The following is a 14,921-nucleotide window of genomic DNA, read 5'->3' as shown; positions in this document are numbered from 1 at the left end:
CGTATTTTGTCCCATCCAAGTGAAACAAAAAAAGGATGGAGGTTGAGAGAGTGCAAGCCGTGGCCTCTGGTGCTGATCTCAATGAGTTTCCGGCGAAATTCATCCGGCCAGCCCATGAGCGGCCGGAGAATACCAAGCCCCTTGAAGGGGTGAGCGTGCCGGTCATCTCCTTAGCGGAGTCTCACGATGTTTTGGTGAAGGAAATCTACAAGGCTTGTAGCGAGTGGGGATTTTTCCTTCTTAAGGATCATGGTATATCTCCAGGGTTGATAGAAAAGTTGCAGGAGGTTGGGATAGAATTCTTTAAGCAGCCACAGGAGGAGAAGGAGAAGTATGCAAATGATCCTTCAGCTGGTAAGTTTGAAGGGTATGGAACCAAGATGACTAAGAACCTTGATGAGAAGGTTGAGTGGGTTGATTATTTTTTCCATCTCATGTCTCCTCCTTCTAATGTTAACCATCAGATCTGGCCCCAAATCCCTTCTTCCTACAGGTAATGCATTGAACTCTTAAGTCAATTCTCCATGCATATTTGGTTTTTCATACATATATATTTTGTCTCTAACACAATAACACGAGACAGATCGTTTCGTAGGTCGAGAACCGACCAGGATTTTCAGGAATCTTTTTTATTATTTCTTGGAATTTTTGTGGTTCTTTCGGTTTCCATTTGACCATGACAGGAAAGCTGTTACGTAACTTTAACGAATCCCATTTGTTCTTTGAAAAATATCTTTCACCTCACAAAGCTGGTTGCATTCAATACACAGCCATAAATGACCTTGTATATAAAGGAATTTAATAATTTTTTCAGTTTGGTTTTAGGACAGACGACAGAATATAAGAAGAAATGACAAAAGGGCAAAAAAAAAAAAAAAAAAAAAAAAAAAAAAAGAAGCAAAGTCCAATTTTTTTTTCTTTTTCTTGCTTGAAAGTGTCATTCTTGTCGCTACCTTTTCCTAAACCTAAAGATATGATCACGTGAATGAAACTTATAACCACATATTCATGCCACAAACCTTGGTTAATATCACCTTTGTCCATGTTACACAGGGAAGTCACAGAAGTATACAACAAGGAACTACTAAAAGTAACAGATACGCTACTGGAGCTGCTCTCAGAGGGGCTCGGTTTGGAAGGGAAGGTCCTGAAATCACACGTGGGTGGTGATGAAATTGAACTTGAAATGAAAATCAACATGTACCCACCATGCCCACAGCCTCAACTGGCGCTCGGAGTTGAACCTCACACCGACATGTCCGCCCTCACCCTACTCGTGCCCAATGATGTTCCAGGCCTTCAAGTCTGGAAAGACGATAATTGGGTTGTCGTCGATTACTTGCCAAATGCCCTCTTTGTCCATGTCGGTGATCAAATTGAGGTAAAAAAACTTGCTAAATTTTAATGACACGTAACAATAAAAACTAATGGTGTTTATTTTTTTGATTTTTTATTAAAAGTAATTTAGTTTTAAAATTTAGATTATTTATTTTTTTATTTTTCGTCATTTATTATAAATTTTTTATTAAATAGAAAAAATTAAAATATCTAATTTTTTTTAAATAAAAAAATAATATATTAATTTTTTTTACTTTTTAATATTTAATAAAAATAAAATATTATAAAAATAAACATCTAATATTTAATATTTGGATAAGGTGAAACTGATATATACCATTTATTTTATAGGTGCTGAGCAATGGGAAGTACAAGAGTGTTCTCCACAGGAGTACAGTGAACAAGGAACGAACCCGCATGTCATGGGCTGTGTTTTGCGCACCTCCCCATAAGGCAATGATCGGACCTCTTCCAGAGCTCGTGGATGAACAAAACCCTGCCAAGTATTCAACCAAAACCTTTGCTGAGTACCGCTACCGCAAATTCAATAAGCTTCCACAATAAGACCAATATTTTTCCATAATAAGCATTTCTGCACTATATCCAGAGATGAGCTTCTAAAGATGTAGACCTTCGGATCAAACTTTGTATTGCTCTTTGTTTCAGCTGCCGCTGGAATTTTCAATTTGTTGCCCTTCATTTTGGATTATTGTTGTTGTTGAAGCGGCAAAAGTGCTCCAATGTATTATTTTCCAGACATCATTGATATTTCAATTATAGTGGATATCGCCAAGAACACCAAGGCTGCTTACGAGCATAAATAAAAACACTGGCAAGCCCCACAAAGAACAGATGAAACCAGGTTTGAATGCCTATAACAATTCATAAGAACATCACCGACAGCGGCGGCCTCACTTTTAGGCAAGTAAGACAACAGTATAAACCCTGGACTTCATTAAAGGCCACACTTTTTTATTGTTTATTTTTTCTGGTTTTTATCAGATATTTTTTAATACATAAAAACCTGAGTTTGTCTTTTTATTTCTGGAAGATGAAAAATACTCCCCCATTTCAAGCCAAATACCAAAGATCGAAGGAAAAAGAAAAGAAAATAGTTTACCGGATGTTCTAATATGTCGGACCCCAGAAACGACAAATCTAAAATCCAAACTTCTTTTTTCTTTTAATTTCCTACGTTTTCTCGGCAACCAAACGGAGATTACAGAAAAACCCTAAAAAGAATGAAGATCAAAATAAAGATAAAGAAACCCTAATTTCATGTAGCAATCATGCATTCAAGTAACGACGTTTTAGAGAGGATACCTCGCCGGCGTGAACCATGGAATCTGAAGCTCCTCCGCCAACGGATCGATTTCTACCCGATCAGTTCCACGTGCCAAATCCTAAGTGGGCATAACGCGTTGATCATAACCCTGGCGACTTTAATAGCCATATACACAATCACAACCTAAAACACCATCTTAATGGGCCTTAAAACCCCTATTTGAGGTTGAGGGTGACTCTAGTGACCTCTCCTATCAAATCATTCTTTTAATTTTTGTAATGGAAGGCGTGTCAAATTACTTTTGCTTAATGTTCGTATTTGTTTCAATATATACCCATCAATTATCTCAATTTTGAAAAATAAATTTGATCAATCACATGTCTTGTTGTTGTTGTAACCTATAAATGTACTTCCGAGCCTAGTTGTAGTCCCGTGAAACAAAACACGCTTCTACAGTTCTACGTTCATTCAAGAGTCCTTGGATCGATTCCATGGCCCATAAATCATTAATTATTTATGAGAAAGATAGAGATACGGAGAGATACGGAGCCACATTCGGACGGGTGGGCGAGTCCATGATGTCAAAAAGACTAAAAACGCCCCCACATTTTTCCCGGCTATACCAACCGTTCCGATTACCAGACCTTCAAAGTCCAAACCAGCTTTCAAATTTCTAGGCCTTCAACCATTATTCTCTGTAGTTGTTCCGTTATTGATAAGATTAATTTAAAATAGAAATAATTGGTTAAAAGGGATAGTGGAACCAAATAAATTCTTACTTCAAGCATTGGATCTCCTGGCTCAATTAAGAGGGGTAATTTAATTAAAAGTTTCTTGATTGCACTCGTAAAGTGAGCAATAGCTCAAGAGAGCAACGAAAGAAGCCCACGGAGTGGTGATATTTCCTTATTAAAGCAAGTGGAGGATCATTCCAATCTTTGATGGCATAGCCGATGTTTCATGTTAGAAATCCAAGCTTTATTCTTATTCAATGTTAGTTCTGACCTAGCTCTCCATATAAGAAATGCAACAAGTTTAAATCACAATCAATTCCTTTTTCAAATCCTATTGCAGCTGCACAAACCCTTCTTGCGTGTCACAAATTATCTATGAATAGGAAGAATCCTAAAACAAAATGAGAAGTAGCTAACCAACTCCTAGAAGAGATATAACCAATTGCATTAATCTCAACAATTACGCCACCCACAAAATTTAAAGAACCTAAAGGAGAGTGAATCATTTTTGCTTTCTTTTCTCTTGTTTGAAAAAAAAGAATCAGATTGTGTGTGAGAGAATTTCGGGAATTGCATATTCAATTCAATGATGGATTAATTTAATTTTCATTCCAAATAATATAGAGTATAATATCAAGGGGGTAGCGGATATCCAACCCACATCATTAGCTTGAAAGGCCAGGGGTTATAATCCACATACCCCATATTTATGAATTTTGTCACTTCCCATGTTTTTTACCCCATATTTATGAATTTTGTCACTTCCCATGTTTTTTACCCCATATTTATGAATTTTGTCACTTCCCATGTTTTTATTTGAAGAGCAACCTTTTTTTTTTTTTTTTACATAAATACCCTTAATTATTTCAAATATTTATAATATGTTTTTTTTTAAATAGTCATTTTTACAAAAAAATAATAAAGGTATTTTTATCCAAATGAGATTAAAAAAATGATTAAAAGTTAGATTTCCAAAATTAGGTTTTCAATTACCCTTTTAATCAAATAACCCTTTAAAATATCTTTTATTAAGCCATTTAAGGTAACACAAATTTCACGATAACATAACCCAAAGGGTCAACCTCTTGATCCATTATTTATTGTTAAAAATCTAATAATCTCACCCTCATATACCGTTAATGGGTTTGGTATCTTTAATTATTTATTTTTATGGTAAAGTTGAAAGAGAAAATAAAAGATTAAAATACTTGCATGTGACCACAAACGGATCTTCATTAAATTACATTTAGCCATAATGCTTTATATGAAGGGCAAATAAAAGTAATATTTTAATGTATTTTTTAAAGGACACGTGTAGTCCATATTGATATTATGATTGGAACGAGCCCACACAATTAAGAGGAATTCATTACTTAATATAGTGTTACAACATCGTCATTGTGTCTGCACATCAACTCTCATTTGTATTCTAACCGAATCAGGGCTGCAAATGCTAACCCCACAAGACATAAAGACTTGGTGGGTTGGGTTCCATACCATTTAGTCCGCTCCCTCCCGTGTAACACTTTAGGCTCAATGGACTCTCACGGTTTCAAAACGTGTCTATACAATTAAATGTAACTCAAGAACTTTTTTAGAAAAGAAGAAATTAGAATATTTCAGGATCACTGTGTGGTTATAATGCTCACTGAATGTGTGAAACAAAGAGAATGTTACGAAGGGAAGTCACAGAAGAACACAAATGAAGCCCTGAAAGTAGAAGATAAGCTAGAGGAGCTACTGATCAATCGTTATGTAGAAGGGGAAAAAATTAACATGTACTCACCATGATCATGTCCACAGCCTTAACTGGTACTCGTAGTTTAAACTGACATGGATATGTTCATATTCATCCCCAGTGATGTTCAAGGCCTTCAAATCTGCCTCTTTTTCTTTTTTGTCAGCAATCACATAAATGTTTCATTTATTTGCTTTAAAGTGGATTGTGTTTCTAAAGAGGATGTTTAACAAGACTTGGAAATGCATTTAACTGTAGTTTGTCCTTCACAATGTTTCAGGTTTGTCGTAAGCATAAATAAGAACATTGCAAAGTACCAAAAGAACAGATGAAATAAAGCTTGAATGCCAATAAGAGTAAAAAAGCATCTCCATGGGGTCAGAAGCCAATCCAATCCAAAAATGGACCTTGATTAAATTATGTTTTCATCCACATGAGAAGCATAATGTCCATTTGAAGGTTAGGTGAAGCATTGCATGTGAGAAGCATATTGTCCATTTCAAGTATAGGTAAAGCAGGGGCACATCATAGAGTGGAAGAGAGAAGGGAAAGACATGCTAGGATCAGCAAAAATTCAGGTAAAGGAAATCCAAATTAAGGGTAGAGTGCTTACCTTAATAAACTTATAAGGAACAAACTTTAGTCTGTAATTCTTTGCTATCATAAACTTCTAAAGACATCTGGATTCATCTCCTTTTAGTTTCAACCGGAAATTATTGTTCTTCAGTTCAGAAAGCCTACAGGCCCAATTTTCCATCTCCTCCATTACTTCCCATACCTTGCTTTCTTTTTCCCAGTCCCATATTTCCATGATAGGCAATTGTACATGTCCTTGTTTCCCTTTGGCCCAATAAAGTCCCTAAGTTACAGATGAAACATAATTGTGAAAATAATTTTAAGTAATCAAGCACATCAAAGTAAATCTCCTAAATAACAATAACCCCAGAAGGGGGAGGAGCATTTGACAACAGAAATAAACAAGCCATAGCATGAAAGTTGAAGAAAATTGATTGGTTCTTTTTGGATTTAGAAGGACCCCTTAAAACCTTTTCACACACTGCGCTCTTATCCTAAATCCATTGAGGTTATGTTTTTAACCTTCATTACCATCCTACATGTGTTTGCAGAAATATAAACATGTTCTCTAATTGTGGCACCAAATATATTTCATTATCATGACTCCTAGGGGAAGTTTGTTTAATTATCAGTAGATAAGATTTCCATAATTTACCCCTTTTAACTTTTTTAAATCAAAGATTGTTTACACTATCAATAAATAACCTCATTTCTAGTTTTAATATCGTATTTATGACTCCAGTGATGAGTTTGTTGTACAGGAACTTATTTTGAAATTTTACAAGATTAAAAGTTGAATAGTTCTACCGCTAAGAGTTATCCAACCTCACATTCCTTTACTGGTATGGTTGTGTCTTTTATTTTTCTCCCCTTCTCTTATAATGAATGGTTTTTTAATTCCAATAATCCAATTTATTTTGGGCCCCTGACGAACCAAACCCAACTCCAAACCTCCCCCCAATCCCTCACAGAGCAGCACATAGACTTAAAAAACAGAGCATCAAAATAAGCATAATGTCATAAAACTACTTTTAAGACAAGGTACAAAGACGACAAATTTTCATTCACCTTATTGGGTAAAGACAACTGGAGCAAGATTCCATCTGAATATTCTGGGCAATTAATACGTGGTTGAAGAGATTGTTTCACAGCCAAAAGTGCAGTCTCAACATCAAGAAATCCAAATTCCACCATCCTCTTCAAAACTCTAGCTTGGAAGGTTTTCCCTCTTTCACAAATAGAGAAGTTAATTTTGTTGCAGAAATCTAAGAGAAAATATTGCAATGACAAGTGGAAACGTGGTGCAATGCTCAGATATAATCAAGGAACTACTGGAAAGTTTCAGGAAATCCTAAAAAAAATTGAAGAAAACCAGAATTTTATTCAAGAATAGTAGCATTGGCAGACCTGCTACAGTCCCTGAATGGTGATCGAAGCTCTGGTGCAGGTATGATCCCAGCAAGCAGTGCAGACTCCCCCAGACAGAGAAGGGACGGATGCTTCCCAAAATAAAAAATCGATGCTGATTCAACGCCGTAAATACCATGTCCCCAGTATATCTGCAATGTACCATTGCCTTTGTTACACTCACATATGGAGTCAGTTTTACATTCACACACAACATGACACTCACACAGTGTCACTTGTAAATAATAAACTGATTTACTGAAACAGTAAGTTGACAGACTGCTGAGAGCCAAAAACAGTCCCTGAATCCAACTTTGACCCCTCTGGATTCAGTGCCAGCAAGGTTACCATAGGCCACCAGTCTTAATTTCAATCCATGGTCACATCTATCTACATTCACCTACAGGCTACAAGGGGTCACGTGAATCATTCATTAAAAGAACAGAATAAAGTGGATAAAAAGAAGATCAATCACCCAAAGTTTGTAATAGGGCTCATGAACCTACTGAAAGGCACATGATCATTAAAAAAACACATTAACCCAAGAAGCAAAAATGTCCCAACTTAAATCAACACTCTCAACAATCCACCCCTTTTGATGATTTAGAATATCAAAACACACAACATCTGAAAAAGACCTTCACCTACAGGTAGATCTCTTTTTTCAAGGAAAGATTCTGCAACCAAATATAATTAATTGAATGAGACAGGCATTAGTCTGAACACGTAACACTAGGCTTCTTACCTATTCTTGCAAGAGAAGCTATAAAGATCTCTAATACTAGTATCTAGAGATCTCTTGCACAACTATAGAATTCGGGACCTATTAGGAAAAAGAGAGTTGTCTCCTTGAACAGGTCAAGACTGGAAGAGAATATCTCTTATCAAAAAACGTTAAGACCCTAAGAAAGTATGTGAATCACCATGTCAAAAAGATAAAAAATGCACACAAATGAAAATTGATAGAAAAGAGAACTGTGTGACAAAGCAAAACTCTACTCAACCTTACTCATATATAAGCTCAATATTCTCCATTTTGATATTGTTCTCTCCAATGCCAGTGCTAGCACCATCTCAACAATTTTCCTTGAGAATGTGCGCTCATTTTTTAAGCATGTGTTCTTGACAAGCTGCCAGGAAAAATCAACATCAAGGAGGGAAAGAAATGGAGTTGAAATAAAATGAAAGGAAAAAGGAACTTCAAAGCAAGTGTTATATTTAAAATCAGCAAGCAGATAAATAGAACCAGCTAAAAAAAAAAAAAAATAGAAAACCAATGTCTAAAAGGTGTGTGATGGTTCAAGCCTTGGAACGAGTGTGATGACTCTTAGCTTATAGCAACAAGTACAAAATATATTAAGAAAATACACACACACACTGGTAGGAAAAATATTCATGTAGAAGCAAGTTTGAACATTTTGCACAAATTGATCTAGAGATCCTAGGAATACATCCAGAAAAGTGAGTTTAGAGACAATTTTCTGACATTATGCTCACAAGGCCAGATCTTTTGGCATTCATTCCAGCAACTTAATCCACCTTTCTAAGCATTCTTATTGAAGTTACAGTTATTAATCTCCATCAACGCTAAGTGAAAATTGAATACAATATTGCCCTAATAGTATTCCTAAGAACTACCAGAATTCTTTGCTATGAAATTTTTTTAGTAGGACCAAATCAGAAAGATCACAAAACCAGTATATTCAAATATTAGTACTAAGGCAACAAACTGATATACATCTGTCAAGAATATAGATTACCTTATCTATCATCCAAGATACCCATGAATGCATATTTATTAGTGATGGTTTGTATCAAAGCAGGAACATTCATTTTTTGAGAAGAAAGATTTCAAGGCTTAAAGTGAACTTTGCAGTAATGAATTTTAATAAGAATAAAATGGACCCGAATTTTCTGGGTCCACATTGACTCCAGTTTTACCTAGTCTTGATTCCAATTTTTTGGGATTTCTGACAAATGCCCAAAAGGAGGTAACTAAAAAACAAAAAGAAAACTATGTGGGAAAGTAAAGGAGTTAAAAATAGCAAAGAACATGTTATTCAATGGAGTGCCAAAAACATATACACTATATGGCCAGCCACTCACAATAAACACTTAATAAATCACATAGACATCAATGTTTTAGCACAATCTCATATATTGTAGGAAGATATGAGAATCACATAATCAAATTATGATAAAAAAAATTACAAAGTATGGATGGACATCTAAATTGTTACAATAAAATCTAAATAGTGATTCCAAATAAACACGTTGCACAAGCCACACAACCCACAACAATTCAACCTTGGATTTTGTAACGTGACATAAGAAGCATTCATTTAGTAGAGTTCCTACTAAGAGAATGAAGTGTGCAGTGGGATTTTGAGTTGCATATGTTTTGAGGCTCTCCACTCATAGACAACAAACTATACACTAGCCATGAAAACCTCGGATATTCAACACTATCTTGGGCCTGAGATCTGCTGTGATGAGATGTAAGAGAAGGAAGTGTGTGAACCGCTAATGCTTGTAAGAGAAGCATTTGCTTGTGGATACAACACAACAGTCTGTTGCCCATCAGTCTCTTCTACCATGGAAGCCTCAGTGAATCGCCGTCCATAAAAGCGCAGGAAATTTAAAGATTCTGTTCTTGGCTGACTTAAAGTTATCCCACCTTCTAACATGCCAACAACACTAACCATACACGGCCTCAGTGTTGGCTCCTCATGAACACAACACAAAGCCACAAGAACTAACTTCTCCACCTCTTCACTTGTCACCCGCCCCTCTAGCCTGGGATCAGCAAGCTCCAAATACCTCCCTTGCTCATGCATCTCCAATGCAAATAGTGGGAAGTACACAGGTTCTGACCCAGACAACAATGAAGAGTGGCCACCACCGCTACTTCCATCATCAATGCTATGGCTTTGTGTTCTTAATGAGCAGTTCTTCCTTCCACTCACAAGTTCAAGCAGAACCATTCCAAAACTATAAACATCTGTTTTGTCTGAGATTGCAGAGCTAGTAAGCCACTCTGGTGCAAGATAGCCACGAGTGCCTCTCATTGTTGTGAATAGAGTGGACTCTTCAGGACTTAACAACTTCGAGAGCCCAAAATCAGATAGCTTTGCCTGGAAATTATCATGCAAGAGAATGTTCTCAGGCTTAACATCACAATGGATGATCTTATGTTCACACCCACTGTGCAGGTATGCAAGCCCACGCGCTGTTCCAAGAGCTATATCAACCCTCTCTTGCCATTCTAAAATAGGTCCATTAGAGAAGAGAGTCCGGTCTAATGAGCTACGATTCATATACTCATAAACCAATAGCCGCTGCCTCCCCTTGGCACAAAACCCTTTCAATTTGACCAAATTGACATGGTGGATATTTCCAATAACTGCAATCTCAGTGCAGAACTCCTTTTTCCCTTGGACACCCAAATTGGTTATCTTCTTTACTGCCACAAGGGTTTTATCAGGCATTATACCCTTGTAAACGGCACCAAACCCACCTGACCCAATTTGGGTCTTGAAATTATCAGTTGCTGCCTCAATCTCTTCATATTCAAACCTTATAGGTAAGCCTGGAATGGAGAAGGCATCCAGGTCTTCAGAAGAAGGTGAGCTTGAGTGGCCTAATTTTAGGTCCCTGTTCTTGGAGAATCCCCACCTTCTCCACCAGAGAAATCCTAGTGCAACAAACAGGAAGAACCCAGTTGAAGGTAAGAGTACAAGAGCAGCTATTGGAAATTCCTGACTTTGATTACTAGAACTGTTGTTACCATCCATATTTGGTGAAGACCCAACCAGAACTTTGATGCAGCCCAACTGACCATTTTCATTTGTGGAGCTTGAAATAAGGGATCCCAAAACATTTTCAACCAAATAACAAGAACCAGAAGAATTTTCATGGAATATTCCCAAGCAAGAACAGTCCCCTGAACAGAGATTTTCACAGACCGACAAATTCACACCATATTGAACTGGCTCCCAAAAATTATTGGCAAAGTACTCCACACCATAGGCAAGCATCAGATATGAAACAACCGACAAATTTGATTGACTGACACTATTGGTTAAATTACAAGGAGATGGCAAAGAATACGAACTATCGCTTGGCACACAATTTGTCACACTTTTTGGATCAGCGCGGAAGCCAGATGGACATGAACAGACAGGGGAATTTGATGCAGTGTCGTCAGTACACAGACCAAGTCTGCCACAGATGAATGGAATTCGACAAGCATCTTTTGGTCCAACATATTCTTGCTTCAACACAGTACCAGAAATGGTACTAATGATGAATTGGCCAGATGCATCCAACTTGGCAATTCGAAAATCAGATGGAGACAAATCCATCTGAATTACAACAACTGATCCATTTCGACCAAACAGAAAAAGACCGGTTTGGTTCATTGCCATGTACTCCACTAGATAATTCGAGTTCTTGTAAGCACTGGTGTCCATTGACAGTTTCCAATATGTCAATCCATTCCATTGCATTATCGCATTAGAAGTACTAACTACAAACCTGTAATCACTGGTTGACAAGTCATTATCTGATAGAGCACCGGATAATGAAGTTCCAACAGGTAAACGTTGCCCGATCACAATTGTGTCAGTCGGATAATCAAAACTCTGCCAAAGAGAACCATTGAACTGATCGAGCAATATAAGATTACCAGTTTCAGCTAGCAACAATGCTGAAACTGATGATTTTAAAGGAGGTGTCCCCCATTTGACACTGCCACCTTGATCAGTGACAGTGATCCCATTGATTGTTAGATTCATCTTACTATAAATTGAGACAGGAGCATCACGATTAGCAGACCAGATGATGGCACCAGACGCTACATGAATGATACACAAATAGAAGTTCTTCTGTTGAGCACCGGGGTTGAACATAGCCACCTTGAATGTTTCATTACGAGAGAATAAAAAAGCGCCATTATATTCAACAAAATTAAAGTTCGAAGCAGTGAAGTTTGGGTATATGAGCTCTGAGGAAGAAAGGCCACAGACAAGGGAAAAGGATAACAAAATAGTGGATAAGAAAACTAAGAATCCCATGTAGAGCATGGATGGGGAAAAGAACTGGGAGAACCAACAAATGGGTTTGATTAGTGGGGTACTGGAGGGTTTGGAATTGGTTTGTTCTGGTTTTCTCCATTTCTTTTGGCCACTTCTCCCTCTGGGTTCTCGTTGACTGCTAAAACACTCTCTCTCACAACACCAAATTGACTTTGATTGGTGGCCCAGACGGGAGCCATCGTTTATTTGGTGCTCACATCAGCCAGAGAGTAATATCTAAAGAATGGAGAGCCCGTCAAACCTCAAGAAAGGCTTATTTATTAGGAGATTCATGAATCACGCACCACACTAATACATTTTTCTTTTCTATCTTTCTTTTTTTTCCTTACATTTTATTCAAGCAATCATTACCCGTATCCTCCTATTTACACCCTTCCCCAAATAAACAACACCCAATATTCTTATACGAGATAACAACAAAACCAACTTCACTGGATAAAAACATCAAACACGTGGCATGCGTCAGGAACTCGAAAAAAACAATTACCTGTTGGGTAATGGTGCTGCCGCCCCCGAGAGCCGATAAGGACAGCGCGGCACGAGCAATCCCAACTGGATCGACTCCAAAATGGCTAAAGAATCTCCGATCCTCATAAGCCACAATGGCTTTCCACAAATGTGAAGGATAAGCACTGACCCTGGCCTCAGCTTCTTCCGAAAAGGCCACGAGACTGCGCCAACGCTGAGGAAAATCGGGCAGAAGCGCATTGGAGAGAAGGCGGATGCAGAGAAGCGTCAGAGAGAATACAAATAGAACGAATATTTCGGTGATGACATGGGTCTTTTTCTCAATGGGATCTTGAGAAGAGCAGAAATGTGGTGAATGAACTCGTCCGCACACTGAGTTTTGGCGAGTATGGTATGTTTGTGGAATGTTACCGTTGGGAGAGGGAGTTGGGATTTTGCAGAAGAAGAATAGCAATTGCTTTGGTGAGCGGTCGCCTCTGAGAGTGAGATTTGGGCTGGTCGTGAAGACCAGATGATTGGAGGCAGTGCAGTTCATTTTTGCTGGTTCACTTCTCAGCGCTCTCGTTTTGTTTTGTTTTTGTTTTTTTTGTTTTTTTCCTGAAATTCCCGCCACCATGGGAACAGAAAAATAACTGAAATTAGGAGGATTTGTGGACAAATAAAAAAACGGTCGAATTAATTAATGTTTTCACCAATAACAATTTGCAGCCAAATCCGTTGTTGCCATGTACTCGTAAATTTGATTCCTTAATAAAATCCATTTAATTAGTGAAAATAAAATGAAAATTTTTTTAGATGTTTGTCCCCCATTTGATTATTAATTAATGACGCATTTTAAAATTTATATTTAAAAAAAAAAACATCCTTATCTTCTGAATTTTCCTATTCAAATACATTGCATGCTTAGTTGAAAAAGATAAAGATGAAATATAAATAATAATAATAATAATACCAATATCATCATCAACTCTGCCTCTTATGACCGCCATTGGACCAGAAAATACGTACAATAATTCCACTGTACAAGTCCATAAAAACGGCTAGCAACACTTGAAGAAACCGTGAACATATCTTTTAAAACGTGGGTCGCTTTCAATTATTTCCGCCCATACCTAAAGTCTTTGCCCTTATTTTTATATCTCAGGAGGTGGCGTAGGCCCCTGATCAAATACTTAAAAAGGTAAAAATAAAGGGTTGAGACGAGGCGGTGGTTGCCAAGCCACCTACATTTAATTTATAGTACTTGGCAGCTTTGGTTTATCACAAAGCTGACCAGGTCCATGCCACGGAGCCTCCAGCTTTGAGCGGAGCACATTCATGATTCTAATCCCGCCAAATTCGGTTGAGAATCAACCCATTGCTCTACCTTGATTCATTTGTATTTGAGATAATTTAAATTAGAAGCCCCCTTTGCCAGGTCTGCCGTGTGATACCAAAAAGTGGTTTACAGCTTTTGAGGCAAACCCGTCAAAGAATCATACGTTAATTTTGAAATTGTTGAAGGAAAATCTTGGTGATGGGTAAAGACTCCTTCTCGCTTGGAAAGGGAAAGGGCGTTTAAGAAGGTTTCAAGAAATAAAGCTTGGCTGACTATGATGAACTTTGCAACGTCAACCCTATGGCTTTTAATTCCACCTTCAAATGCTGAACCTTGCTAAGTCAATCCTAGTATATATAGTCATAATTTGAAAACCCCCGTAAAGGAGAGTACCTTTCCTACTACATGTATCGTACGCAATGATTTGACTATAACATCGAAATGTAACTATTAAAAAGACATCATCCATCGGATAAGATCATATATATAATTTTTTATCTCGTTATTTGTATCATAATTCATTTTAGTTATATTCCTACACCTTGATGTCATTCATTCGTACCTTCATTGAACGGATCTTGTTATATATATTCAACGGTCCAAATATTTTAGGATTTTGCTATGGACAAATCAACCAAATTCATATAGTGAGAAGCTTGGTGTGAATGAAAAAAACAAAAACCAAGACTCCTCCACCAGACTAGACCAGGCCAAGCCCTACAAATCTTGCCGACTGTTACCAATTCGGCTTCATTGTAAGGCGGCAATAATGATTAATGGCCCATGTAGATCCTTTTGGGGCACTGCAAGTTGCAACTAGGGCAAATTAAAACAGCTTTTTAAAATCAATTTTAGAATGCTTCAAACCTGCAACTGTCGAATATACCTAATTTTAAAACGTGGGTTGGACTTTGTGTTACAACTGTTTGATGGGAGTGTTCACCGAAGTATATTTTAAAGA

The 14,921-nt window shown here is 37.4% G+C and overlaps 2 protein-coding genes across 5 annotated transcripts; one reads left to right on the top strand and one right to left on the bottom strand.

Annotated features, from left to right (window-relative positions):
- LOC117905961 (flavonol synthase/flavanone 3-hydroxylase-like) lies at positions 1–2,122 on the top strand. The gene is made up of 3 exons (XM_034818857.1): positions 1–493; positions 1,054–1,381; positions 1,690–2,122. The coding sequence occupies exons 1-3, from the start codon at positions 36–38 to the stop codon at positions 1,900–1,902; spliced, it is 999 nt and encodes a 332-aa protein (XP_034674748.1). The 5' UTR covers positions 1–35; the 3' UTR covers positions 1,903–2,122.
- A 2,586-nt stretch (positions 2,123–4,708) lies between these two features.
- On the bottom strand, positions 4,709–13,237 carry LOC117907690 (penicillin-binding protein 1A-like). Of its 4 annotated transcripts, none has more exons than XR_004650032.1 (6): positions 12,662–13,237; positions 8,083–8,208; positions 7,079–7,230; positions 6,740–6,899; positions 5,709–5,954; positions 4,709–5,249 (listed from the first exon to the last, which is right to left on the bottom strand). XR_004650032.1 is itself a non-coding variant. In XM_034821317.1 (5 exons), the coding sequence occupies exons 1-5, from the start codon at positions 13,175–13,177 to the stop codon at positions 5,766–5,768; spliced, it is 1,143 nt and encodes a 380-aa protein (XP_034677208.1). In that variant the 5' UTR covers positions 13,178–13,237; the 3' UTR covers positions 5,478–5,765. The 4 variants fall into 4 exon arrangements, 2 of the variants coding, with proteins under 2 accessions (XP_034677208.1, XP_034677209.1); XR_004650031.1 differs by having other exon boundaries at positions 4,709–5,237; XM_034821317.1 differs by lacking the exon at positions 4,709–5,249 and having other exon boundaries at positions 5,478–5,954.
- Between the last annotated feature and the right edge of the window lie 1,684 nt (positions 13,238–14,921).

Source organism: Vitis riparia, chromosome 18, assembly GCF_004353265.1.
Source record: "Vitis riparia cultivar Riparia Gloire de Montpellier isolate 1030 chromosome 18, EGFV_Vit.rip_1.0, whole genome shotgun sequence".
In the NCBI taxonomy this organism is placed as follows: Eukaryota; Viridiplantae; Streptophyta; class Magnoliopsida; order Vitales; family Vitaceae; genus Vitis; species Vitis riparia.
The sequence above is the reverse complement of the archived record's forward strand: the minus strand, read 5'-3'. Positions and strand labels throughout refer to the sequence as shown.

Excerpts from the sequence above, each read along its gene's own strand:
- LOC117905961 (XM_034818857.1), top strand. The coding sequence starts at position 36 with ATGGAGGTTGAGAGAGTGCAAGCCGTGGCCTCTGGTGCTGATCTCAAT. Across the intron at positions 494-1,053 it reads CAAATCCCTTCTTCCTACAG|GGAAGTCACAGAAGTATACA; the intron begins GTAATGCATTGA and ends CATGTTACACAG. Across the intron at positions 1,382-1,689 it reads ATGTCGGTGATCAAATTGAG|GTGCTGAGCAATGGGAAGTA; the intron begins GTAAAAAAACTT and ends TTTATTTTATAG.
- LOC117907690 (XM_034821317.1), bottom strand. The coding sequence starts at position 13,177 with ATGAACTGCACTGCCTCCAATCATCTGGTCTTCACGACCAGCCCAAAT. Across the intron at positions 7,231-8,082 it reads TGAGCTTATATATGAGTAAG|ATATACTGGGGACATGGTAT; the intron begins GTTGAGTAGAGT and ends GGTACATTGCAG. Across the intron at positions 6,900-7,078 it reads CCATTCAGGGACTGTAGCAG|AGGGAAAACCTTCCAAGCTA; the intron begins GTCTGCCAATGC and ends TATTTGTGAAAG.